The 26,599-nt window shown below is 33.6% G+C and overlaps 2 protein-coding genes across 9 annotated transcripts in view; one reads left to right on the top strand and one right to left on the bottom strand.

Annotated features, from left to right (window-relative positions):
- LOC105427821 (alpha-tocopherol transfer protein-like) overlaps nucleotides 1-26,599 on the bottom strand; it is a 30,402-nt gene that overhangs the window by 2,322 nt on the left and 1,481 nt on the right. The window contains exons 1-2 of one of the 4 annotated variants that reach the window (XM_011639763.3): nucleotides 8,208-8,367; nucleotides 6,958-7,221 (exon numbers count right to left, since the gene is read on the bottom strand). The exons of 1 other annotated variant lie outside the window; for it this stretch is intronic. In XM_011639763.3, the coding sequence (XP_011638065.2) occupies nucleotides 6,958-6,976 (19 nt within the window). In that variant the 5' untranslated portion in view covers nucleotides 6,977-7,221; nucleotides 8,208-8,367. Of the gene's footprint in view, nucleotides 1-1,558; nucleotides 1,711-6,957; nucleotides 7,222-8,207; nucleotides 8,376-26,599 lie in introns of those variants that run through there. 2 more of the 4 variants (XM_011639764.3, XM_011639766.2) reach the window with 2 other exon arrangements.
- On the top strand, nucleotides 1,763-25,497 carry LOC105427822 (alpha-tocopherol transfer protein). Of its 5 annotated transcripts, none has more exons than XM_011639770.2 (5): nucleotides 1,763-1,783; nucleotides 21,226-21,553; nucleotides 21,939-22,033; nucleotides 24,359-24,673; nucleotides 24,805-25,497. In XM_011639770.2, the coding sequence occupies exons 1-5, from the start codon at nucleotides 1,778-1,780 to the stop codon at nucleotides 25,150-25,152; spliced, it is 1,092 nt and encodes a 363-aa protein (XP_011638072.2). In that variant the 5' UTR covers nucleotides 1,763-1,777; the 3' UTR covers nucleotides 25,153-25,497. The 5 variants fall into 5 exon arrangements, with proteins under 5 accessions (XP_011638072.2, XP_088930714.1, XP_011638071.2 ...); XM_089074588.1 differs by lacking the exon at nucleotides 1,763-1,783 and adding an exon at nucleotides 3,164-3,355; XM_011639769.2 differs by lacking the exon at nucleotides 1,763-1,783 and adding an exon at nucleotides 14,934-15,141.

The raw sequence follows: 26,599 nt of genomic DNA, 5'->3' as shown, positions 1-26,599 counted from the left end.
ATAATAATCCGTTAATAAGTTAAATTAAACTTCAATGGTACTGGATAATGTAAAAGGAAAATTTTACAGATACTATTGTCTCTATATTATGTCGGTTAAAGTATAAAAAGTAACAATATAAATGATTAAATTTATTTTATTAAAACTTTATTTCGGTTCGGGCTTTTATGTCATATGCATTTCATTTAAAATGTTAAACTGGATCGCCTACTGTTTATAATATATTTTGAATATACAATAATCACTAATACGTTAACGTGATGTATATATTAATATCACAGAAATAATGATTTCGCGATGGCGGAAATAATGATTTTACAATGGATAACAACCGAACCTCGCAAGGAATCGAGCGATACTGTTAATTCACTGTCTAAATCGATGAAAGAGACAAGTCTTATTTCTTGTGAGGGCAATCGCTAATTATTATATTACGAATGCAATGAGTAATGCAGCCAATCCAGAGACTGCAGAATAAAAATCCTCGTTGGCACGTCACGTTTTGCGGGGACAATCGTTGAAAACGTGACTCAGCTACGTTATCGGAAACATTCGAAAGAGTCATTCTGTGGTCGAAGAATTATATTCCGAGCTCTCCGACAACTACACTACACTTTATTTGTATTGTATAATCTACCGATGTAAATATTACATCGGGTTAATAGAATTTTTTTCAGAGCAAATATGAAGCTAGCAGAATGCATTAAAAATAATTACTTCTATCATATTAATTTATTACTGTGTAAAACAAATTTGCATGTACATTATGTGAGTTTAAGTTTAAGTAAAAAAAGTATGACGAAGAATGCGATTAATGATTAATGATTTATGAATTTTGTCTAATTGACACTCATCGGTTTAATTCTTCGTAATGACTAACCAAAAAATCAAATTTATTCCACCAGTGTGCCGTGTATGCTAATTACTTAGTATAATTCCATTACGTATCCTCGACCCATGCCCTTGACTGTAAAGAGTCCTTGATTGTTAAGTTGAAAGCTATCGGTAAAGCTACAAGAAGATATGACGAACGTGTCAAGGAAGTGGCGTAATTATTGTTTGCTGATATAACATTTTTCAGATACTATTGTGCGCAATAATAATTTTATCATTATTATTACGATATACGTGATGCATATTAATAACTTTGGAAAAGAACGAACGTTAAAAATCTCGATTCTACAACTGAAAGGAAAGTAATGAAACTTTTAGCAAATTTTTATATAACTTTCCACTCTTTCGTCTCTCCATCTCTTCAAAGGGATATCGATTATAAGAACTTTTAAAAAATGTAGAAACCAATTCACTTTAATGCGACAATAAACTAAATCGGCAATAGAATCCGTGACGTATCTGATAATTTTTTTATTTTTTTAATTGATATAAATTAAAATTATTATTTCAAAAATATACAATTAAATATTATATAAATTCAAAGATAGACGCCAAAAAAGGCGTCTGCTTTATCGAATATTACTGGTATTATATTCTCTTCTATTCAATTTACACTCAACTTATACATATATCGATTGTGATGTCGATTCATCATTTTACTTACGCAAAGTAAGTTCGCGATGTTTTGACAAACTCGTAAACAACTATTCGTCGTTACAACGATCGATATGTATGTCAGAACATAATGATGCATACACACGCGCTTATATGCTCTTCACTACACTTCGTTGACGTACTGCTATCCTTAGCGCAAACGAGTTAGTTCATTATTGTGGGTTCTCCTGTCAACTGTACGCGCCTTATCGTGTTTTACACTAAGTGTATGCGCGTGAGTGTAACGCATTTTTACTTTATCTGCGTCTGATGCAACTTGCGAATACCGAAGCGACTACCGAACCATACATCTGCGGTAAGCGCGTAACGTATTACGAAAAATAATATCAGATATGATAACGGGGGGGGGAACGGTGTAAGAAAACACAATGCGCCCGTTACACCGTTACACCCGTTGTGCCTGAACTTGCGCGATTTTGCAGGATGCAATTATGCAACGGCTATGCCGGCATGGCGGGATAATTTCGCGGTAGCACGCGAGACCGTCTTTGTTTCCCGCGACGCGCGACGCGAAGCGCGAATTAGCTCAGAATCTTGATCGCGCGTGGGAATTAATTATGAGGTTGTATACTTACGTTGCAAATCGATAAAAGCGGAAAATGCCAACATTAATTTTCACAAAATGTTAACACGCGAAAATTATACTCGCCGAAAGAAATAGTCATTTCTCGATTCTTCGATTTTTCCGCATGCGATGTGAATTACGTAAAGCGCGATTAAAAATCAAAAACAGAAGGAACGAAGAGTCATCGGTATTATTTGCGCAGCGATTTTCACACAGTCTTCCGATACGTTATCCAGCAAAATGTGTGAGGATAACAATTAGCAAAAGATAACAATTAGCTTTTGAATTATATGTAATTTAATTTGTAAAATTTGCTAAGAATTATCGCGTTCCTGTTTTTCTTTTTACGCGCGGCAATAACAAGATATATTTTCGATACTTGTTAAGAAAAAACATAAAATACAGGCTGGCAGGTTTGTTATGCGAAGCACGCCACGGTAAACTGCGTTTCAAGTTCGAAATTAGGTGCTTCGTCTTCCGCGAAATTATGAGGTACTTCTGCTTTAATGGCATATCGATCTTTTACATACAATACTCGATATAGGAAGACCTAAAACCACACATTTCTTCTTTAATGAAAAACGTCAAGATGTCGATGTAATCTTTGAATCGTGAATCATTGAAGAGGAAGAAACTTCGGCGAAAAAAATTTCGAGAGATGCAAATAAAGAATATTAAATTATTTCTCAGTCACGAAAAAAAATTGAACAACAACATCAAGTGTAATTAAAAATAAACTTATTGTCTCAACGGTATTAATAAAATAAATAAATGCATATATATTTCTTTCATTACTCATTGAATTCTTAATAAGATTATTTTTAATTATATTGTTGTTGACTCAACATCATTCTTCTTTTTCTGATTGATTTTAAGTACACATTAAAAATTAATTATATAAGAATTAATTATACAATTATATTGATAGTCAAATTGAAGCTATTTTAAAGAAAAAGAAAAAACATTCGGTGAAAGAATAATCCAAAAATAGTTCAATGAATGTAATCTCCATCTTATAAATAAGTATGTTTAAACGATGCAAAAATGAAGAAGTGTTCCTCTAGATGTTTCCCTTTCACTGTTTTCTACTCATTGGCAATCGCGAGTGTACTTAAGTCCATTTTACCACGCTTTCGGGACGACTATTGGTTTTATAAACAACTGGCAGTCGACCAAAACATCGTTTCACGGATTGCGAAAAGCGCATGTATTGGCGACTATGTAAGTAAATTAGTTATTTCCGCTGGCGCCAATTTCTGTATCGAAATAACTCGTATCAAAAAACAGTTCGACAAGCATTATAAAAGAATAATTTTGCCATAAAAATAAAATCTCTCTCTCTTTCTCTCTCTCTCTCTCTCTCTCTCTCTCTCTCTCTCTCTCTCTCTCTGTCAATTTAATAATACTTTTGACAAAAATTGTTATGTTATTTTTTTATAATATAATCCAATCACGTAATGCGAATAAAATTATGGAAAATAATTTTTATAATTATATTATATTAAGTAATCTTTTTTATACATAAAGAGTTATCAAATTTCGCGAAAGAGAATAATAAATAATTATTTTATCTGCAAAAGCAGATAACTAGAGAAATGCTTTTTCATAGTCGCGATATCTTCGCAAGAAGATATGAGAGAGAGAGAGAGAGAGAGTCTGCAGAAAATCATTTATTTACCGTTTGACATTCACGCCTTTATGGACGCAAACTTGAGATTAGTGGAAAATATTGCGTTTGTGGTGAATCGTGAAAATTGTAATTAAATAAGGCAGGAAGTGTAGGAAGGAGTATGTCTGCAAAATAAAGGTGTGCCATAAATGGAACGTCAAATATTTCTTCGCGCGTAATGCGCCATGAAGCCACATCCGGCCAACGGGAAATGCGATGCTGATGACTTCTCTCTCGAATCAACCGGCGACGTGCTCGTAAGGCTCTTAAAAAATGTTCGTTCCTTAAAAGCGAAGTCGCCGGCAACTATTCAAGTCGCATCAAAATGCCCTATCGAGATTTCAGAGAAGCCGTATGAAACATTCAGAGAAAGCGTGGAGTAAGTTCGTAATAATGAGGTCCACTTTAAATGTAAAATCATTTCTAAGATCTCGCGTGTTACGATGTCACTTTACTCACTTTTACTCTGAACTTTATCGCAACTTGTAATAATAAATAAGATTATATAATGATAATATTTTATCACGCTGTTAATCGCGTAATTGTTGATTTTACTTTCACGTAAATATAAGAGAAACAAACCGCGTGCGTTATTTTATTCACAGAAATTGTACCAAATTGCATAACATAGCTGAGCTCAGTCTCGCCGTATAAAGTACAGACACAGATGACATAACTGAAAAGTTACACCATCACCTTTCTGACTGACAATGAATAATGTATAATTTTCTTATTTATCTCTTACTTTTTATGAGACACATTTGTCCGTGTAATATAAGTACACGAGTATATTTAATGTAAACTATAAATTTTTAATTAAGGATTCGTTGGCTTCTCATTAGTTTCTTTAAATGTTAAGAAACTCATTTAAAGTTAAATTCATTCGAGTTATATAAATAAATACAAAACGTTTAATAAAACGAATATTTTTACATTTTTAAATCATCGATAGGCTATTCAAGAGATTCTATTTCCTGATAAATGGCTAAACTTTTGAAGGGATATCACCTTGAAGTGATTCGACAAAGAGCGTCGTTTATATATCGTAATCCGGGTCACGGTTATGGAAAGATTGCTTCGTGGGATCAGGACCTGTTTTAAACCACAAAACTAGTTTTTAGAGTACAAATATATACCAAATGCAACTATATAAATTTTCTACCGGAAAAACATTGATATATTTGTAAAATATATCAAAATGATATATCAAAACGATTATGAAAAAGTTGTTCAAATTCGAAAATAATTTTAGATCAATAAATTAATTATATTAAAATTGATATTAAAATTTATATTTAAAGTTTTTGCATAATATCATGTTTATGTTCATATACGTAATTAAATATATTATTTTTAGATCTGTGCTTAATCAACTTTTTAAATACCTGTAAAATCGCTAAAATAATTCTTAACTTTAATTTTATTAACTGACAAATCATCGACTTTAATAATATTATTTTAAAGTCTAATTTAATTTTTACGCATATATTAATGATATAATAAGCTTATTATACATTATGATAAGCTTATGATACCAATATACATTTTATATTTTTGTATTTTTACGAGACAGGAAATAAATTTTTCTGAGCGAGTTCTAAGGTATAAGATCTTCACGTGTAACAAATCTCGGATAATAACAGAGAGGAGCATTTAAAAGAAAATCTCGTTATCTGTACAACTAGTTCGTTGGATCCGGAAAAAGATGATCAAAGAACGAGCGCAAAAAATCATGTAGTTTGCTAGAAAAGCCAAATGGAGGAATTCTCAAGAAAGTAGCGAGAGATGAGAAACGCAAGCGGTTTATGATAAGACGTATCCTTAACCGTTATGATACTACTTCGCTCTAATAATTCCTGATACTTGGCCGTGTTAAACAACAATTTAATTAATCAGAAATTTTTCGCAGAATTATTTTTTTTAGTTATCCTTCTTAAAAAAGATTTATGAAATTGCTTATGCAAAAAACTTATCTTTAATTCTGTATATCTATGCAAAGATGTAAACACTTTTTGTGCCTTTACGTAATGTATGATGATCGAACTGCTCAGTATACAGATTCAGAATATTAAGAAATGAATGTTAAATGCCTTATGTTTAATACAATATTTTTTTTCTTTTTTTTATATATTTTATATATTTTAATGTTATGAGAAGCCTTGCATAAAATTCATAAAAAGTTTTTAAATTTTATACAAAATTTTATACAAATTTCATAAAATATTTTTAAAACATCAGAACACAAACATCAGAAAAAATATTAAACGCAAGTTATATAAGTCACCATAATAACGCATTGTGCAATAAAGCATTCAACGCAACTTTAAGATTGCAAAAATGCATCTCTGACGAATTTCGTTGTTACGTAAGAATTTCTGTCTCGCTTGCTCAAGGCAGGTGACTTAATAAATAATTAATTAAATGCATGTTGCAACGAAATGACAGATTTGTAAACAATGAAAGTTATCTAACGAAATTAGGATCGATGATTAATGCCAATTTAAAGAGCACGATTTCACAATATTTTCACAAGCTAAACTATTGATGTGATTTCACAAGCTAAACTATTGTGTATCGCGAGGAATGTCACTGATATCGATAGTTAAAGATATTTCTTCGCGAAAACGATCAAGCAAGATCTACTCACGTTTGATGTGATGGCACGTGAATTTTTAGATAGGTTCGTGAATGAAGAGCAAGGATCAAAATAAGTAAAAGGACCAAATGTTCCTGTACACAACTGAAACGCGCGTTTGGAGAACGAATGAAAATGTGAATGGTATTCGACCGTTCACCAGTCTTATACGGACGTAGATTGAAGCTTAGAAAGTTGATACAATGTGATATCGGTATTCGGCCCTAGTTCGATTTTTCAATTCGTTCAAATCATAACCGTATTATATCACGATGCGAGCCGTAGCTTCGTCCGTTTTACGCGTTACGACTAACGTTACAATAAGATCTGTATCTTGTGCAAGCCGACCTCTCGACGCGCAAGTGATGTGCTATTATTTTTTTTTTTATAAGACGTTGATTTTTTTTTTTTTTTTTTTTTTTTTTTAGAAAAATGCAAGGTTCGCTCGGCGAAGAGGAATTTAAGCTGTGTTATCGCGTATACGCTCGTTTTCGTTCAAGAAAACGATTTTGTACTCACTTTCCGGCAACGGTGCCATGATGCAGTGGGCGGTTTCTCACACTATCAGCCAACAGGAACGTGAAGATAAAGCGTGAATCTTTGAAAATGTTACACGAAATTGATCACGGATGCTCGGCGTTCCGGACGATCCGAGCGGCATCGAAAAACGCTCGAAAATGCGACTGGCATCGCATCGTCCTCTCTTATACGTCGTAGTCTTCAGGGTCAAGAAGGTAGGCAGGTAGCCGTTGATTTTTCACGAGCGCACGTCGACTCCGCCGTCTGCACGCGAATGTGACTGACATATAATTTTTATTATATGCCGCTCGCTATTAAATATCGCCGTGACAATAAACAGAATGCACTAGGAATGCGTCAAAATGAAGATAAGATGATAATTAGTTCGACGACGTATGCTACGGCCAATTAATTGAATGATAGGGATACGTCATATGTAAATATTCAATTTTGATTATGGTATATCGCGAGCATATTCGATCGACGAATAATCGACGAATAAACTCACCTATATTAAGCTTTTATTTGTTTTCGCATCAAGCCATCAAGCAGCAAAATATCTTTCAAAGAGAAAATATTTTTTTATCAAAATTGAAATTGAAGATTTTGAAGAAAGTGTGTCAAATAAAGTGTCGGCATGTTGAGAATTGAATATTATTTCGCTAAAATATTGAAAGTCATTTATATTAAAGACTATGTAAAAAAACTTTTATGATCATCGCGATTGATGTTCATTGCAAAACAGCAGTAAAAAAAAAATTAAAATACAATACCATTAAAAAAACCTGAATAAGTTAGCATAGCATTTCCTTAGTCAGCATAATCTTTAATCATTTTATGAATAAATTAATATGTGGTTAATAATACAATGCAACCATGATATATATATATATATATATATATATATATATATATATATATATATACATTATACGTATATATATGCGTGTGAAATCTTTTGTAAAAATAGATAAGTAGTAGAACAATCTTTCTATAAAAAAATACATCCTATAAATATAACAATGTAATATTAATAATAAAATCTTGTGTTAGAACATCTTCGCCAGTTCACAACACAATGTCAATCTTTCATAGTTATTACTTGTAACCTTAATGTCATAAATTTTAAATATTACAACGTGAAACGCACGTCCACGGATTCACGAAGTAGGAACAAACACATCTAAAGAAATATATTTTCGTCACACGTTACACAAGATTCTATGATTAATGATGATAAAGTTTCGCACCTTTTGAGGCCTGAGTCATTTTGTCGAGCTGCGATCTGTCTATCCGACTTGTTAGAAATCAATCACATGAGGAGCGCGATCGAATTGATGAACCGAACTTGGCACTAACTGGACGGAAGATTTTCACAAAATGAACTGCACTCCGTCAATGGAATACGTTAGAATCGTCGCGTGCTTATATAAACCAATGCGAAGTTCGAGTTTTAATGAACCCCTTCCGCCGTCAGTGGGAAGAATGTTGTCATATTAAGCCTCGTATCGTTTTGTCCCCACCACATGATTTAAAATGTTTTAATTACCTATACACATAATTCAGATAGAAAAATATGAAGATTGTATCCTATTGTCTTAATCTCACACTCATATAAAACATGTTCAATTATCGCCTTCGCACTTTTCTCTTTGTAAAATTCAAAAATTCTACCGTTTATTTTATTCGTGATTTATGATTTTCCCAATCGTACATAGAAGATGTTTCTTTATTCCATTCCGTATTATTTTTTAAACTGAAAATCATGATAAATATTCTTTATCGATATTTTTGCTAAAAGAATAAAAAAAAATTAAAAGAGAATTTATTGTTAAAATCCAGTGTGTAAAAAAAATGCTGTATATATATATATATATATATATATATATATATATATAATATAATGTGTTAAATACATTGTATTTAAGATAATTAAAATATAATTTTTTAATAGGATGATGTGACGTATCTTTGGAGGATTTCCGGTCGCTTGACATACTGAGAATATATTTTGCTATGTGTTTGCTGAACATGAAAGTCGGTTGACAAATTTTCTCGATTAAAGTTCGATGTTGCGCTTAATTCTAAAAATATTCTTTTGCTGCCGTTTTAAAAATTCTTTGCTTTAATTATTGAAATTATTATTGAAGATGTAATGTAATTTCAAAGATACATTCTCGAGAAATCATAAAAAAATTTCCAGACTAATAAAAAATTACTTGCACGTATATCATTAGATGAGTCTAATAACTTTAATCAAATGATTTTTATTCTCATTTATTTTTAATTGCTGTTGAATATGTAAATGATTTTATTCGCGAATGTTTTTGCTGGATCTTTTTTTAACATTTTTTGCATAAAAAATACATATATTATTACAATTTCCCAAAATTTATGCAAAAATATGTGATTATAAGCGTAATTTTTGCAATGTGAATACAATTTGCGACAATGATGATACATAAGTAATACAACATTGCATTATAATCATTTGAATAATTAAAAGACATATAGCTTATTCAAATTTGTAAACTGTAAGATTAATAAATTAATATTAGTTATGTAAAAATCGTTATATGAAATTTGATTCTAAAAAAATAAAAAACGAGAAGTAACTGCTTTTGCCATATATTGTCAGAATTTATTATTTATCTCTTTAAAGTAATTTAAAAAACATTTGCAAGAGTTTTGTAAATTGCAAATGATTTACGCTGAGTCAAATCGATTTTTTGTTTTCCTTTAAGTGTAATGCGCACGTTTTCGCAACGCGTCCGCGCGCGTCAGCAGGATGCAAGAAAATAATTAACGACAAAAAACAAAGCGTAAAGAATAGATGCACGCGTTTTTAATGGATATTTGCTTACAAAGTTACCTCCAAGCTATTTCCGTTCTTATAGATACAGGACAAGAAATATTATTCTCTTGTCTTTCAAAGTTTATTCTCTCTATATTACTCTATCTTCCCAACCATAAAAGAATAAAATAAATAAATAAATATATGAATATACAAATAAAAGGTAATATTATTTCGGCTGATTGTTAAATTAAAGCTAAAGTATTAAAGTTGAAATTTCACTTTAGAATAAGTATCTCAAAACGCTGTCAAATAATTAAAGCTAACTTCTCGATTATATAGAAATGCTGGATGATGAATCTTGTCAAGCTTCAAATATTGTTATAAATAGATTAATGAAAAAATTAATGGAAAAATGGATTAATCATAAAACATGTTTTATTATTATTTTGTGTAAATGTTATACGTATAAATATATTATAATTAAAACATTATACATACAAATATATAATTAATAATTATTTAAATTTTATTGTCATTTATTTCTTGCTTAATTTTCATCTAAATTTAATGCGTAAAAGTATAATAATCACATATCTTATTTGCATTTTGAATGTTAATCTGAATTAAATAACATGATAAAGATAAATGCATTTCTTCTATAAAAGAGTATCAAGAAATTTATATCATGACGTTTGTGTGACATAAAGAGACTAATTTCATTAAATCTGTTTATGTAACTCTCAACTCTGTTTCTCGTCAGTTTACATTATGTTAACATAACGTTGTATACTAACATAACTAACATAATGTATTTTGTCTTCATATTAATATTTACAATGAAATCAATAAAAAGATAGTGTATAGTAATGATGTATAATCAATAATCAGCTAAATTTGTAATTTTATTTATTTTGATTAGAAGTATTAATGCGGAAGTTTCGTATGAAGTTTCTTTTATTGAGAAATACATATTAAATATTTGCATCTATTTTTAAAAAAGACACATGACTTGAGTGTCTCAATATACGTTTTATAATATAAGCTGTCATATGCTTTTAATTTTGTTATATAATTGATTTGTTAAAAATTAATTATATTTTTTAATATGTTAGAACAAATTATTTTTCGAACTATAAATATTCCATCGTTACGTTTCTTGGATTTTCCGTCTAGAATAACAGCCACAGGTATATAATTAGATTCCAAAGTCTTAAAGTTTTTACAAACATTAAAATGCATAAAGGATATCAAGATTAAATTTTTTTCTCACAATGATTTATAATCTGAAGAATTAGAATTTACAAGAAAAATATTAAAACCAGTTTAATAATAAAAAAATATCAGCTGAATAGTTATTATCATAACTAATAATTAGTTATGATAATAATGACTTAACAATAATCAATATAATCTAAAAACTTATTTAAAAATAGATAAAGATATATCTGTTATATATTGATTTTTGTTGCTAAATAAGTTTCCATTTTTTGCTTATTATGTACAGATACTGCGCAGATTACAAGCCATTGCAAAAACGACATTTATATTTATATATATTACAATAAAATATTAACCAATTAATATATATATATATATATATATATATATATATATATATATAACTAATTATATTGATATATACATTTGTTTTATATATATATATATATATATATGTGTGTGTGTGCGTATTAACAATCTTTTCTAAATGTAATCTAGTTATTAAAATTTTTCTAAATATGTTAGTAAAATTGAAAATCAAAAACCAAAACACGCACATATTATTATGTCCTGATATCGATAAGTTTCAAAGGTTATTGATATATATAAAAGGGAAACACAGATTTTCGCATATTATATATCGAACATTGATCCGGCAATGATAAACAACCAATCGAATTATTGAGTGGAAACTTATCTGTTCTTACGTAATGAAGAAAGGCTCTGTTTTGATATGCGGATTTACGTATGCGTATATATGTATACATCGTGTTCACGATTCTGCATAATTTCTCGTGTTTTCTATGTGTGATGTGTGTGTGCGCGCGCACGTGTAGGTAGTTATACTATTGCTATAGTTGCATGTTCAGGCACACTTCCGACTTCGGATAAATTTAGTTTTACCTGGCCAAGCGACGATTTCCCTTTCTACGGGTGTAGCTGCCTGATGGTCTTTGCATCGTTTAGTGAGAGTTCATGCGTGGGAATTGCATAAGCGCTTTAAACGGCCGTTGTGAGCCACAGCTGAATGGCTTTCAATCGCGATATCAGAAGTCACATCAGAAGCTGGACGGATAATAACGTCTTCCGGGAAATTGATTTTGCATGGAAAACTTCTCTCTCGTCGAAAACACTTCTTCTCGATAAATATGAATTATGATATCTCCCTGCACGTTTTCTAAAAAATTAGCTCCTATCTAATTCTCCAGCAAATGATTTGGATTATTTATAGAGGAAGAGAGAAAAACAGTTGTACAAACGTATCTCTTCAGACTCATCATTCGCCTGGCAATCAACAAGATTGCACAAATCTTTCTCCACTGCCTTTCTCTAACGATGAGAGTTCAATAGTTAGTACTCTTAAGGAAGCTATCCGAGCTATCTTAGATGATAGGTAACGAAGATGGTGCTATCTCTTTTGTGAATCTCTCGTTACGAAACTTCTCCGTTACTCCTCCATTAAGTTAACTCGCGGGTACCAACTATGTGTGTCTGCGTGACAGAAATAATTGTGCGAGCTCGTTACATCTTAATTCCATCTCTTCCTCATAATCCTCTCGTAATACAGCGATTCTGTTGTAATGCAAGATTTAGTCCTCGAAGAGCTATTACCGTGAGGCTTCATCCCTCCCTCCCACTTCCCCGGAATAATGGAAAATGAATGTATGGGATGATCTCAGATGAAACGAGATAAGAGGATACTTTATACTTAATTCCATCTTGTAATCGAAGATAAAAAAATAATCAATTTTCTACCGGACCGGAAACAGAAATGCGACTCGGACGAAACGCGTAATCTTCGCCAATAGGATTCGCTGATGGAAGTATAATCTATATGTTAGCTTAAGAACGTATTTGCATACACAATGGAGGAGCGGAATTCTGTCCAAATGAATGAATACGACTGAGCTCCAATCTGCTTTGACGATTAATGCATAGTCCCTGACATAATAATATCTTCTTGCTCGGTCGATCGCTCGATCTCGCGACATATTCAGTTCTCCTCGAGGTGATCTGGCTGATATTGACGTAAATACAAATGATATAAAGTGTATGTTAGGAGTTCTAAAAAAGTAATTTAAAAACACATTTACAGACGCGACCATGATCGACGGGTGAAGCCGACAGATAAAACATCACCAATAATTTACTTCTTGATTTCTTTCAGATTTCGTCATGATTGATAGTCAAATCGACGATCATCGAGCCGATAATATTGTCGTTAGAAAGTAACACGATCCATGGTGGTCGTCGCGCAATCGAAGACACTTCATACTTCCTGCTGCATTCTAATAATAATCACTGCGAAACGAATTGATATAGTAGCTGTTACTAACGTTTTTCAATAGAAACCATTCAATTCAAGCGAAAAGCGTTTCGCATCAATTTCTTAGACAGATTACTCTTCAAATATGAATTGTAAATAATCTATTGACCTTAGCACTCTCGTCATCTCGTCTCGAATAACTAAAAGTTTCCTTTACCAGAAACGTGTTTCTTACCTGAAACCTTCCTTTACCTGAAACGTGTTTTCGCCGATTTACTTCGAAATTCTCTATAAATTGCTCTATAAATTTAAAACATATTTAAATATGTTTATTTCGTGTTTATGTTTATCATGGATTTACAACTTTTCTTTTTCACTCGAGCTCCCTCTCTCTGTTCTCTAGAGTTTTTCTCTCTTCTTTATATTATAATTATTTATGAGCAATCGTAGACATAAATCGTGGACATAAAAATTTGCAAGTAAAATCACCGCTGCGTGTTAAGGTGGACGATAGCACGATTGATGACAATAGAACAACCCCTATTATTTATTACTGCAAGAAATGTCATTAAGTTGAAAAAGAAAACACATTTTAATTAAAATATAGAAACTGTTCATTCGCCTCCCAGGCGCCGATTTTTATAATCACCCCGCTGTTCACTAATGGCACATTCTCCCGGCTGATGCGGAGCGTAACGAAACGATCAGTAATTTTTATGGACTGCGATATTGAAGTCTCCGTGTGTGGTAATGCATGAAGTGACGATGCAAGTTGCGGGTAATCTCGAATATGATTGATATATGACCTAAAAGGTGATCACGTATAGCTTTTTCTTCTGTCTTTTCTGAGACAATACTAGATAGACCACTAAAATTGAAGTTTATCAAATCCCCATAGATTAACAGCAATTAAAATTTTGTAAACAACTCGAGATTGACGCTCGAGGAAAATCGTTGTTTCAGTTCGTGTAGATATCATTATTTATAAACGTCACGTCTGATATGTCAATCTTTTATAGTTCTATAAAAATATAATTACCTCTGTCAAATCCGATAACCCAAGTCGAGAATCCGGATATGATCTTGCGTTAATTAATTCGGATTACGGAGAGCATGAGCTATATCATGAATTAATATCTAATTTACTATATGTATCATACGTACAGTTTACGTAAATTAATATAATATAATTTATGATCATATATATACGTACATCCATATCACAAGTTTCATTACGACAGAAATTAATGAAATAATCTCGTATTACAATCGATTGCTTACGCCTAATAACGCTGGCGAGACTCACCGCTACCTCTGCGACATATTAATTATATTAGTCGCATAATAGAAGCTGCAGAGTTCATCGATCATCTTTAATGTATTATTAAAGCACAATCTTGATCTGATATTAACGCAGTTTCAACCTCTTGTAATTCATAACAAGACGATTTTTATCTTTTTATCAAATTCTAGTCTTGACATGACTGCCACTTGATTCTGCTAATCATAGGTCAGCGATTTTACAAGTTTGACATTAGCTTTGCAAAAAAGAGAAAGATAGATGTATCAATTCAAACGTTCGATCTTATCGGCGACATGCAAAGCAACGCGATGTCGGACCAGAAACACCGTGTCCGACGCCGTTGCCGGTTAACGGTCCCTGGAAGATTCCGCGAATCCTTCAGGAAGCTGAGAGTTCATGAATAGACGGCCCTTCCATCGCTCTCGGTGGAAAGGCGATTGTACGCGGTCGTGCAACTTTCTCGCTGCCGGAATCGCAAATGCGGAAGAGGTCGGAAAGTACATGAGAGTTGCTTATGGTACGATTCACCGATCAGTACCCATAGGATCGCTGTCCCGTAAAGATCGTACCTCGGCTCCCACCGTTTTCGGCAGCCACCCGGTGAGTCGTCGTTCAATCGAATTCGCGAAACCGAGGCCGTGAAATATCGCATCGTCATTACGTCGAGCATCCAGCGTGAATTGCAATGCTAATCTAGCTGAATTAATTCGTAATTTTTGTATTTGAAACTCCGAGGAGCTTTTAGTGACTTTATTTCGTCGGGAACGTCGGAAACTTTGTCTCTCCGCGAGAGACAAGCTTTTTACTCGCTGTGTTTTTCCATTTAAAGAGCTGTCAAGAGACTTAGAGAGAGAGAGAGAGAGAGAGAGAGAGAGAGAGAGAGAGAGAGAGAGAGAGGAAAAGGGGAATTTTTATTAATTTTAATACGATGCTCAATGTGTATATGATGTAATATCGATGTTTCGTCATTATATAACGATGAGTATTCAATTTTAGATGATGTCCATTTTAAACAAACAACATCATGTGTTGTAATTATAAATATTTATGAGCCTTAATAAATCTTAATTGTTGAATTTACATACGTTTTTGCAGTTATTTATCAGTTTTATTGTTTCAAACGTCAATCCTATAAAAAAGAAAAAGGTTTCCGTTTGAGAATACATTGCTTTTTTCAATATTTTTTTATTTCTGCACTTGCTTAATGTCATTATAAAAAAATATAACAAACGCATATGAGACAGAAATATTGAACAATTTGAAATTTTTTGCATACAAAAACAAACATGTTATCAAAACAATTTGTCAAACTTATGTATAAATAATTAATTATCATCAATAAACAAATACATAGTTAATTATTAGAATTTTAAGTAATTGATACAAAAATTTGAAAAAATTATTTATAATTGTTAACATCAGTTTTATAAATATTAATATTTGACAGAGAATACATGATAAAATTTCTAACTGATTCTTGTGACGATATAAGAAATAATAATTGAGATTTAAATTATGAGAGCGATTGATGTTACATACGATGAGATACTATTTCTTACAATAAAAAGTTTTACTGTAAAGTTTGAATGAAAATGAGATGATTTCACTTTCAAACTGGAAAAGTAAAAGCTCATAATTATCAACAAAGAGAAATGGTTTAATACATTGAACATACAGAGATAACGCAACAATATTTTCATGGACTTTTATAGATCAACTTTCTAACGATCTTCATCGAGATAAACACGGTTTTACGCATGGCAGAAATTTAAATCAACAATTTTACTATTCCGTTTGAATACTCCGTAAAATCAGTATTATGTAAAAGACGTTTCAAGATGTAGTTAGAAAGTTGATACAGTTATAGATCAACTAGATATTAGACTTAATAAAAAAAAGTTTGAAAGAACGAGAAGATTGAAATTTTTCATGGCCAATAATCTCAATAGAAAACGCCGGTACGAAGTTTAGTCCATGTTACACGCGATTATGCACAGTTGCATATAGACAGGCGCTTCGAGTCAAGTTAACAGAGATCGGATTTTTCATCATTCATTTCGAAAAGATCGGAAACAAAAATTTCAGTTTACATTATAATTAAAATTTTTTCGTTTGCAAAAAATAATGATCGATGTATGTAAAAACATGCATTACATCACGAACAAGTCAATGCGAATCTTGAAAGAGAGAACTTATTCAAATGCATATTATACTTTCAAAGGTCGACCTTGACGAATTCGCGGTCCTTTTCAGACAGGTAAGAATCTTTTTAAATTTTTAAATAGAGTGATCCACGCAAGAGTGTTACGAGTGGATGGTTAAAAACTATTACAAGGGTAAAAACGGCAAAATCACTTTTTACATTTATCATGATAAGAAATATAAAAAATTTTGCGATAATAATTTTTCATCGGGGAAAAGAGAGATAATCAGTAAGTTATTAGAGGTAGACTTAACTTTGGCTTTGAAATCGATATATTTCAAGTTCGTCAAAAATAACAACGTGTAGTTAAAGATATAAATTATCTTATTAACTTGAGTTTATATATAAATTAAAAAAAAAAAGATTATTAACCGCCAAAGATCCTGCCTTACAAGTTTGACCGGTATTCTAATCTTGTAATAAACAGAGATCTCTCTGAGGAAACAAGATAGCTTGATTAGGAACATCTTTAGGACCTGTGTCCATATCCCACAAATTCTTAACATATATTTTCTACAGCTGCATATGCATCGATCGTAATTTGAGGCATCAACAGCGATAAATTTAGTAAATTCAGATGATTCATGTTATAATTATACTATATGTTATAACAATGAATTCTTTTAATTTACTTTTATTTTTATTACGACTCCCAAAAGATTACTTAGGAAGTTGAGATGAAAAGAATAAAACTTTCTAAAACAAAAGCACGTCCGTTAATCTCCTGCAATATCTCTTAGATGTTGCAACGTTATTACGGCGCCGGTCTACTTTCAGTTCGTTACAATGTGGCATTCTTTGATGTTTCGTGAACAGGACTCGGCAGTGATTACCATTAAATAAATGCAATAGTAACATAAGAAACCGAATAATTTCGTAGAGTTTCGAGGAAAAAAAAGTTCTAAGGCTTTAACGATAACGCGCATGCAATTAGACATGGAAAATATATTATTACCGTTGGCGTACATATGACGAAATACCGTCGAAATCAAGAGAGAGAAAAAGCATTAATAACATATACTTTAGATTACGTCAACGGAACGTCGTTATGTCGTTACTGGCTAGACGTGAACTTTCATGCTCGATCACGTGTTCCATTATAGTACATACTCGAGGAAGATTTTATAGCAGACTCCCACGTACATTCACGCGTGTTTCTTCCAAGGATTCACACAGCTAGATTCTCTTGTCGAGTCACGCTGAGAGTGTTCCATGCTTGCGGCGCGATCCTTCATTCGATAGGATCGTTTATAAATTCAATTTATCATCAACACTCTTTTACTTTCTCATGGAATTTGTTGATAATCACGCGACAATTGGCCTATTGAGCTGCGCAGGGAAGAATAAGTCTTTGTCCGAGCGAAGCACGAGATAGCCGTAGCCGTACGTAGTTGTCAGTGAAAGCGCCAGACTGAGAAACGCAATAATGTGACCGTGACATATTTAACAATGCGTCCCCACTGAATAATTTCCCCCCAGCTGTAATTTGTAGCAGGCGAGGAGAAGTCACAATTCCGTGCTCGTCCTCTTCCGATCGCTTGAAACCCAACTTCGTCGGTTCGTCTTCGTCTTCCTTTTCCTCCGCATCATGCGGTTTTCATGCGAACGACACTCGCGTCTTCTCGCATTGCTACTTTGTCGCAATTTCCGCGAGGCCTTTCTCTCTCTGTGTTGCAGCACAATGAATGACTCGGACATTCTGCATTCGTTTGCATGCGCGCTATGACGTACGGCAAACAAATGATAGCGTTATGTCATAGATAACGAGATATCTTCAGTATGAACGTGCACGCCAAGTAAACTTCGTGACGTAACGTTGAAAAAATTCGCATGTTAAAATATTCTAGACACTTTCGATAATTCCGCCGACACCTCGTAGATCTCAGAAGAACGATCGGAATTTACATTGCAACTTTTCTTTGAAGAGCATCGCGTGAGCCGTCGTCGCTAGACCTTGGCAAGTCGCACCACATAGAGATTTCGGATAATTTATTTTACGTGTTGTAAGCGTAAAACGCGAATATTGACTGATAAAACTGTCTCCGTTTAAACGATTGATATATTTTTACATATTAATCTTTATTCATAATTCAATTCTGTTTTTTACAAAAAATTCTATATTAAAAACATCATTATCGACATCATTATCGGATCTCTTATCTTTTCCGCGACTCATAAATTAAATCATTAACAAAACACTTAAACTTTTATTTATTCGATAAAACTGATACTTGTAAAGAAAAAAAAATATCGTCTAAATATCTAATATCTTTTGCTTTAATTTGCCTTGATAATGATACATTGCTGATGTAGATAATCAACAATGTATCATTATCAAGGCAAATTAAAGCAAAAGATATTAGACGATAAATAGAGATACGCGGAGCGTTAAATAAGACGAGTGTGCAAAATTAAAAGCTAGTTTAAAAGAACTAAGTCTACTAATTAGAAAAAAAAAGAAGAGTACAAAATTTTCTCTCCTAATTACGTGGGATTGCTGGCTGCAACAATCTCCGTATCTCGGCCATAATTCTGTATCGCGACCTCGAATTACGATAGCCCACTCACGGCCTCGGACACGCAAAGATGCACTAATAGCCATCCGAGACGTCTAACTTCCCGCATGGAGGCTTTTTGAAAGACAGTGTGCGCAGTGCGAAGTAAACCGCCGCGAGGTCATGTGCCGGCATAAAGAAACGTGCGCCAGTTACATCATCGCCGTGATCGGAACCCCCTCCCCCCCCCCCCCGAACGAGAACAGTATCGCGCCGAACTCGCGGCTGCATCTTTCACTAGGCGGCACAGTTGTTTTCAGCTGCGAGGCGAAAGTAAAGATCCGCTAGTGCGACCCCGCAGACCGCGCCGGGAGAACCGCGTCCATTCTCCATTAACGTTATTCTCCTTCGCGCGCCTCAAACGCGGGACGCAGAAACGTCGGTGTTGGTGCATCCAATTATATTTCACGTGTTACACTCGCGTGCTGTAATCTCGCTAATTGAACGCGGCGGCAACGTTATTGCCCGCGTTCGATAGACAGGACTTCCCTCGCGACGAGTGCGTGAAGATAATAGGTGCCATTTAAGGAGGCAGAAATAGCCGTCGATCGAAGAAACAATACTTTTAACGCTGATGTAACGCGTCAACTCGACTTGGCGGACAACGGATTGTCCGTTGCGTAACGCTAGGTTTTTCTTTTTTTTTCTTTTTTTTTTTTTTTTTTTGCCGAGAGAGGAAAAAAGGATGCCGGTCGCGTCGCCGCGCGCGAAGTCACGAATGTCCTGACTGTACGCGTGAGACGCGTCCCAATACAGAAGTATTTAATGGTAGATCTTAATTCTATGCGTACATTTCGCGCGCGAGAGTTTCCGAGAAAATGAACAGTATTGAAAACAGCGGCGGGTAGACATTGCTGTAAGAGTAGAACGCCGCAAACAGGATATCGGTTTCGTAGAGGCTGGAGGAAGGCGTGACTATGTGTTGTACGACAACGACAAGGAAACGTTCGCTCGAAAACACACAGTTATCATGTCCGACGCGTCTATTGCGATACAGGAAAGAGACAAGCTTCTATGATATACTCCGAAATACACTGTGCAAAACAGTGTGTTCGCGAGACAAACACTTTTCGAAGCGCATCCATTAATTAATTTATACTCGCAATTGATATGATAGGATATTAATGGGGTGCAATGCCACGTGGAGATTTTTATTACAATTTATTCACAATTTATTGGCGTTATTTATACACGATGTTTTAAATCTTATGATGATAAAACATATTATCTGAATCTGCGCAGTTTCGATATCTGCCTGCATAATCAATTAAATTGTGACACTTTAGAACTTTATTTATATATTATGTTTACGCGTAGAGTAAGAGAGAGTGAGAGTTTGCGATACTTTTTTGTTCTTTCTCTGCTCAATTAGTCATCGATCAGTCAGTCATCGGTGTGTCATGTTTTGAATCAGCCAATCGCATTTCAAGTTTGAAGTCAGAGATTCAGGATGAAACTGCGTGGTTTGAGTAATCTTTGATCAAGGACAATTCTCGCGGTTAATATTGGCACTGCAGGCATAAAAATTCAGTCAGGCGGCGTGAGAGATTCGCGAGATTATTGTTTGTATTGCACGTGCACATGTACCGGCAGCGCGCAAGACGCGTGACTACACACACACACACACGCACACACACACGCGCGCGCGCGCGCGCGCGCGCGCGTGCATATATATCTACGCACGTGTATGTGTGCATGAATATCGGTAGAAGGAGGTTATCTGGTAAAGCTGGAGACAGGCGACCGGCCAATAGTTGTGCGAGCGACTGCGCGATCCACGAGTGAATCGAGCGCGCGATTTCGCTTTTTCGCGACGAGTGTTTCGGTCGAGGGACACGCCGTGCCTGGTAGAGATTCCGGATAGATTTTAGATGAAAGTAGATCGATCATCCGTCGAAATCGTGCTATCGTGCTATGCTGCCGCAGGAAAACGAGAAGACCGGCAACGACGTCGCGTCGAGGGTCGTAACAAAGGACTGCAACAGTCTTTCGATCGGAGGCGACTCGGAGAAACAGAGAGCACCCGGCAAGCAGAAGGCCGATGACCAGGGGCAGAAGAATCTAGAACTTTACAAGTGCGCTGACGATATGCCGGAGCTCAAAAGTGATCATGAATTACAGAGAGACGACGAACAGATCAGCCTGGACCTGAGCGAACCGCCGCCGGAAATCATGGAATACGCTAGAAGGAAATTAGGAGAGACCGATGAGGTCAAATGTCAAACGTTACAGGAATTCCGCGACATGATCTATGGTACTTTAAATTGGAGCATTAATCTGAAACGAACATGTAAATTGTTCTGTCAGAAGAAAAGTATAATTGTATAATTTTGAATTTTATTGTCGTAACAATTGCCTGTATAATATCGATGTTTTTTTTCAAATGTATGTAATTTTGCTTGTAAATATCATATCATCAAATATCATAATTATGCTGGATTCAAGATGTGTTAGTTTTTTTGAAGTTTATTAAATTTAAAGTGAATTTAATTGGGCAAATATATAAATAAGAGGTGAAAAAGTTTATAAGTGGGGAGAATTTTCTGATATTTTCCGATTAGTAAAAATATTAAAATATTCATGATAGTGCTCCTATTGTTTGGCGTCAATAAGATTATGATATGTGCATTCTTTCGCAGAAAGGGGCGAGTGTCTACCACACAGGATGGATGACGATTTTCTCATCAGATTTCTTCGCGCCAGAAACTTTAACACAAAGAGCGCGCATAGACTGGTGAGTTATAGACATTGACAATGACATTTAGCATAAAACGGACAGTTTAAATCGATTAAAAAGACATACGCTTTCATTATTAAAGGGATGCTCGCGGCATTGTGCTTTTTGTCAGGTAAAGTAGATGATAACAGTTTATCGCGCATAAGTATGTGAATATGAATGTTAGTTTAATGATAAAAAGAAAAATAATGGAAATGGAAAACTTCAAAGGCATTTAGGTATTATGGCTGAAAAATGTGCAAAAATAACCAATTATTAGTATTCGCTGTTGCGATTTGCGATATCTTGCGGACCAAGTTTTTAATAAAACATTATAATGATTATAGATCCATACATGAATAATTAGCTATTTTTCATTTAATAATCACTCATTCTTTCTTGATCATGTAACATATGCATATGCATGTTTCATAGTAAACATATAGAAGATTATGAAAGATTAACGAAGATTATGGAAGGTTGAATTTAATTATGTGCATATCTACAGAGTATGCGCGTAAATAAATAAAAATCAAGTTATATATGCAAATTATACGTAGAAAAACCTAAAATAAGTTATATAAATATCGATGAAAAGTCTTGAAGAATCTATTGTTTTATCTATTGTTGTATTTAGTGCTCACTTACGAAATACATAAAAAATTTTTGTTGTTGTCAGTATTGTAAATATTCTATAAATAAATTAAATACATTATTTGCGAGTAATTAAATAACAGTTTTATAAGTATTGCCAAAATAATATCAAACACGTTGCCCAAATAAATAAAGTCTGATAGTTGTTAATCCCTAGCACTTGTTGAATCGCTGAAATATTCAAGCATTAAAATGAAATAAACGCTTCTCTGAAGCACCAAATCTGTTATTACGCAAAAAAGAAGCAACACTAAAATTTCTTTTACAAATAGTTTTAGAGAGCTAGTTTTAGAATTAATTATGAAACATATACGTATAATTTATTTAGAGATACATTAAAAATATTTTTAATATTATTTTCGTCTTTTAAATCTTTCTGCAATGGTGTTTATTTACAAATATTCTCTCTAAATATGTTATTTATATATGGAATTATTTATGTATGGAATTAAAAAAAATTGTTTGAGAAATTTAAAATTGTGAATTAATAAACAAAGCTTAATGATAAGTATGTGGCTAATTACCATAAATGGATTTGGAAATTTGTAATATTAGATTTTATAATAAATTTTGTTCGCATTGCAATATTATGGACATTATGTAGGTAAGTGATATTTATCTTTTTCTGATTGCTATAAACAAGTCAATTCTGCATAACTATTGATTCTCATTTTAGAGAATTACATCATTAGGGTCATTAGCAAGACTGGGTATTAAAAAAAAATGAGGCAATTTTATCGTATACAGTTTATGTTCAATCATAAGAATCAATCAACTCAATGCAACTTCGCAACGACAGTTATATCTAGAAATTTGTTTCTTTCTTACTGAGAATAGATAATATAATTCCAATTGATTTAATCTCAACATAAATTTTCCTTATTCTTTTATCTCCTATCATCTTATATTATGTTGTGAATTTTGCTCTTGTATAATATAGCCAAAATTGACGAATTACTTCTTCAAATGGAATTACTAGATATTATGATGATTTTTAATCATTGATTAAACATATTTCTGTATAGGCCTATATAGGCTAAAAACATTATTTTTAATTATTTTCAGTTGTTGCCTATTTCTATAAAATAATATATATTATCTATGACCTTTGACGGCAATTAACAGTAGAAAATACATCAATGTGTAAAGCGCGAACACGAAGTAAACCTGTTGGTTGCACAATTGTGTCAAGGTGAACTGATCCTTTCGAGATTTGAAATACGGGTAAAATACTATTCTACGAAAATGGAACTAGTGAAAGCACAACGAAAGGATTCAAAGCTTTTTAACAGAGTAGGTCTTAATAATTCAATCAAAGACCATGATGTAATCGCAATATTTTAATGAAACGAAAAAATTGATATAATTTTAAAATAATTCTCTGCCAAAATCAACTCTAAGACGATTCGATCATAAACTTCTCTATTTGCATATGCATAAGGAAACAAGCGGGCTATTCATAAATGCAATTGCCGAGAGCAGTCGAATGAATAATTGATTAATGGTATAATCTATATCTACCTAACGAACAAAACGACACTTATCTTAATAGCGCGATAACAATTATTTGAATTTTAATTGATGATTTTATGATGCAAATCTCACGAAACATTTTCGTAACGCTCGAATGGCAGAGCGAGAGGTTTCTCTCAAAGGTCGATTTCTCTCAAAAAGTTTTTTTCGCAATAGATAGTGAATTACTATAACTTCAAAGAGGAACATCCGGAGATCCATCAGCAGATGAACTCGTCCGAGATGAGGTTCATAGGTGACGACAACATAATTACGGTACCGCCATACAGAACTCAATGTGGGAGACGCTTACTGATTTACCGTCTCGGCAATTGGGATCCACGTAAATGTTCTGTCGACGAGCTTTTCAAGGCCACGGTCGGAATTCTCGAGCTTGGTATTCTTGAGCCGAGACAGCAAATCATGGGCGGTATCGTCATTTTCGATCTTAAGAATATCTCCATGACACACGCGTGGACCGTGACACCTCAGGTACATTGTTATTATTCCCTTTTTTTTTTGCCATACGATCTGTATTATTTGCGTTAAATATAATGTGCGAATTTAAGGAAGCATTAATAGACATTAGCATTGGAGACATATAAGATAAATCCACCTTTTAGGTGGCGAGCATGGTGCTGTCCCTGATGGTAACCGCGTTTCCTGTAAGGTTACACTCGTTACACATCCTCCACCAATCGTGGGTCTTCGATGCGATTTTCGCAGTCTTCAAACCACTGCTCGACAGCAATATGCGAAATAAAATATTCTTTCACGGTAACAACTACGAAAGTCTCTACAAACACGTCTCACCTCAGTACTTGCCGAAGATATATGGGGGTGTGAGAGAGGAGCTGCCTTACTGGAAATGGATCGCAGCCATAATCAAAGATCCGAAAATTGTTGAAGAGATGAGCAAAATGGGATATTTTGTCACGGATGATATTCGCAAGTCCTTCAGCTTAAGTTAAAATCGAGTTTTCTGAGGAAAACTTTAACAAGAGAATATTAAAATTAATATTTTGTACACGCGATTACTCAGCAGTTATTAGTCTGCACGTTCTTATTATCAATATCGCCATTTAATTTGTAGTTATCGCATCTTTCAACCTGTCGATGAAGACATATATATAGGCTTTCAATACGCTTTACGGTTTATTTAGGTTTAAATTTTAGTTAATTTTAGATTAATTTTAGAGCGATCCTAAACGTGAAAATATTTTTACGTTATTTACATCCGAGATATATTGTACTTGTGATTATGTATTCAATGTATTGATAATTAAAATCTAAAAATAAAAATTTTGCTACGATTAGACGGGCGAGTAATCATCTATATTAAGCCACACGTTACCGCTGTTTCGATATTTCGCATACACGATACGGTTACGATTGCAGCTGCTATATCGCGCCTAATGTCCGCGAGCGATAAGAATCATTATGTTTCTCTGCACGCTTCCACCTGATGAACCTAATGCTATTTTGGCTACACGCCGAGTCACTCCCATCGACATGAGAGTTGATTTCCTCTTCCCGCAATTTATCAACAGGCCTGCTATCGATTGACTATCGAGAAACAATCCATCATTGTTGCGAGTTTTGATGCACTTTACGATGCATGCCCCATTAATTGAGACTCGGATTCTCTCTGCTCGTAGCGAGATCGCGACGAATGCGAATAGAAATCACGGACCGTGACTCGAGAGACGATCGGATTATTGGCGTTTTCAGTAGAGGCAAAAGTGATTTCGCGATGATATGTGATCCGAGAAATACGAACAACGAGCGCAATTCATTCCGGTGATAAGCGCTTTATTATAGAAAAATTAGGGCGTCAAAAGGTCGATGACCGGAAGAAGAATCGCGTTAACTTATTGAGAGCGAATAATTGAAATTTAAAGCGAGTAATTGAACGTACCGACATCATGAGAGTTAGATAAATAATTTTTCAACAAATAACTATTTATTTAGTTATGTTTGTTAATTTCGAATAGATAGTCAAGTTGCGATAATATTCGCGATCAAGGATCATAACGTGACGTAGATACAGATAATATATTAGATAAGAGAATCTCTTGCAAAAACGATTATGCGATTAATCGGCACAATATTTTCTGAATAACTTTATACATTACATTATTTTATATAAATTTTACATTTTATATATTATATATATAAAATTACAATATTTTTTCAAACTAATAGTAATAAGAAAGAAGACAAGATGAGAAGCAAAGAATTCCATAATCATTGAGAACTAGAACGCAATTAGACTGCTTCGCGTAGAATAACGATTAATAAATGGACAATTCAGATTTAACTGATACTTTTTCGATAACAGACCGGGATTTAATAGCATACGTCCGAAATAAAGTAGCTTCCTCCAAAACTGTGGCGGTTTCATTGATGAAAGAATGA

The sequence above is a fragment of the Pogonomyrmex barbatus genome, unplaced genomic scaffold (assembly GCF_055798465.1).
Source record: "Pogonomyrmex barbatus isolate J1 unplaced genomic scaffold, ASM5579846v1 scaffold17, whole genome shotgun sequence".
NCBI lineage: Eukaryota > Metazoa > Arthropoda > Insecta > Hymenoptera > Formicidae > Pogonomyrmex > Pogonomyrmex barbatus.
Note: the sequence above shows the minus strand (reverse complement) of the source record. Positions and strands in the feature narration are given on the sequence as shown.

Bases quoted from the DNA above. Each gene is read 5' to 3' on its own strand.
- LOC105427822 (XM_011639769.2), top strand. From the start codon at position 14,938: ATGAATAGACGGCCCTTCCATCGCTCTCGGTGGAAAGGCGATTGTACG. The intron at 21,554-21,938 runs GTACTTTAAATT...ATTCTTTCGCAG, and splicing joins ATTCCGCGACATGATCTATG to AAAGGGGCGAGTGTCTACCA. The intron at 22,034-24,358 runs GTGAGTTATAGA...TTTTCGCAATAG, and splicing joins CAAAGAGCGCGCATAGACTG to ATAGTGAATTACTATAACTT.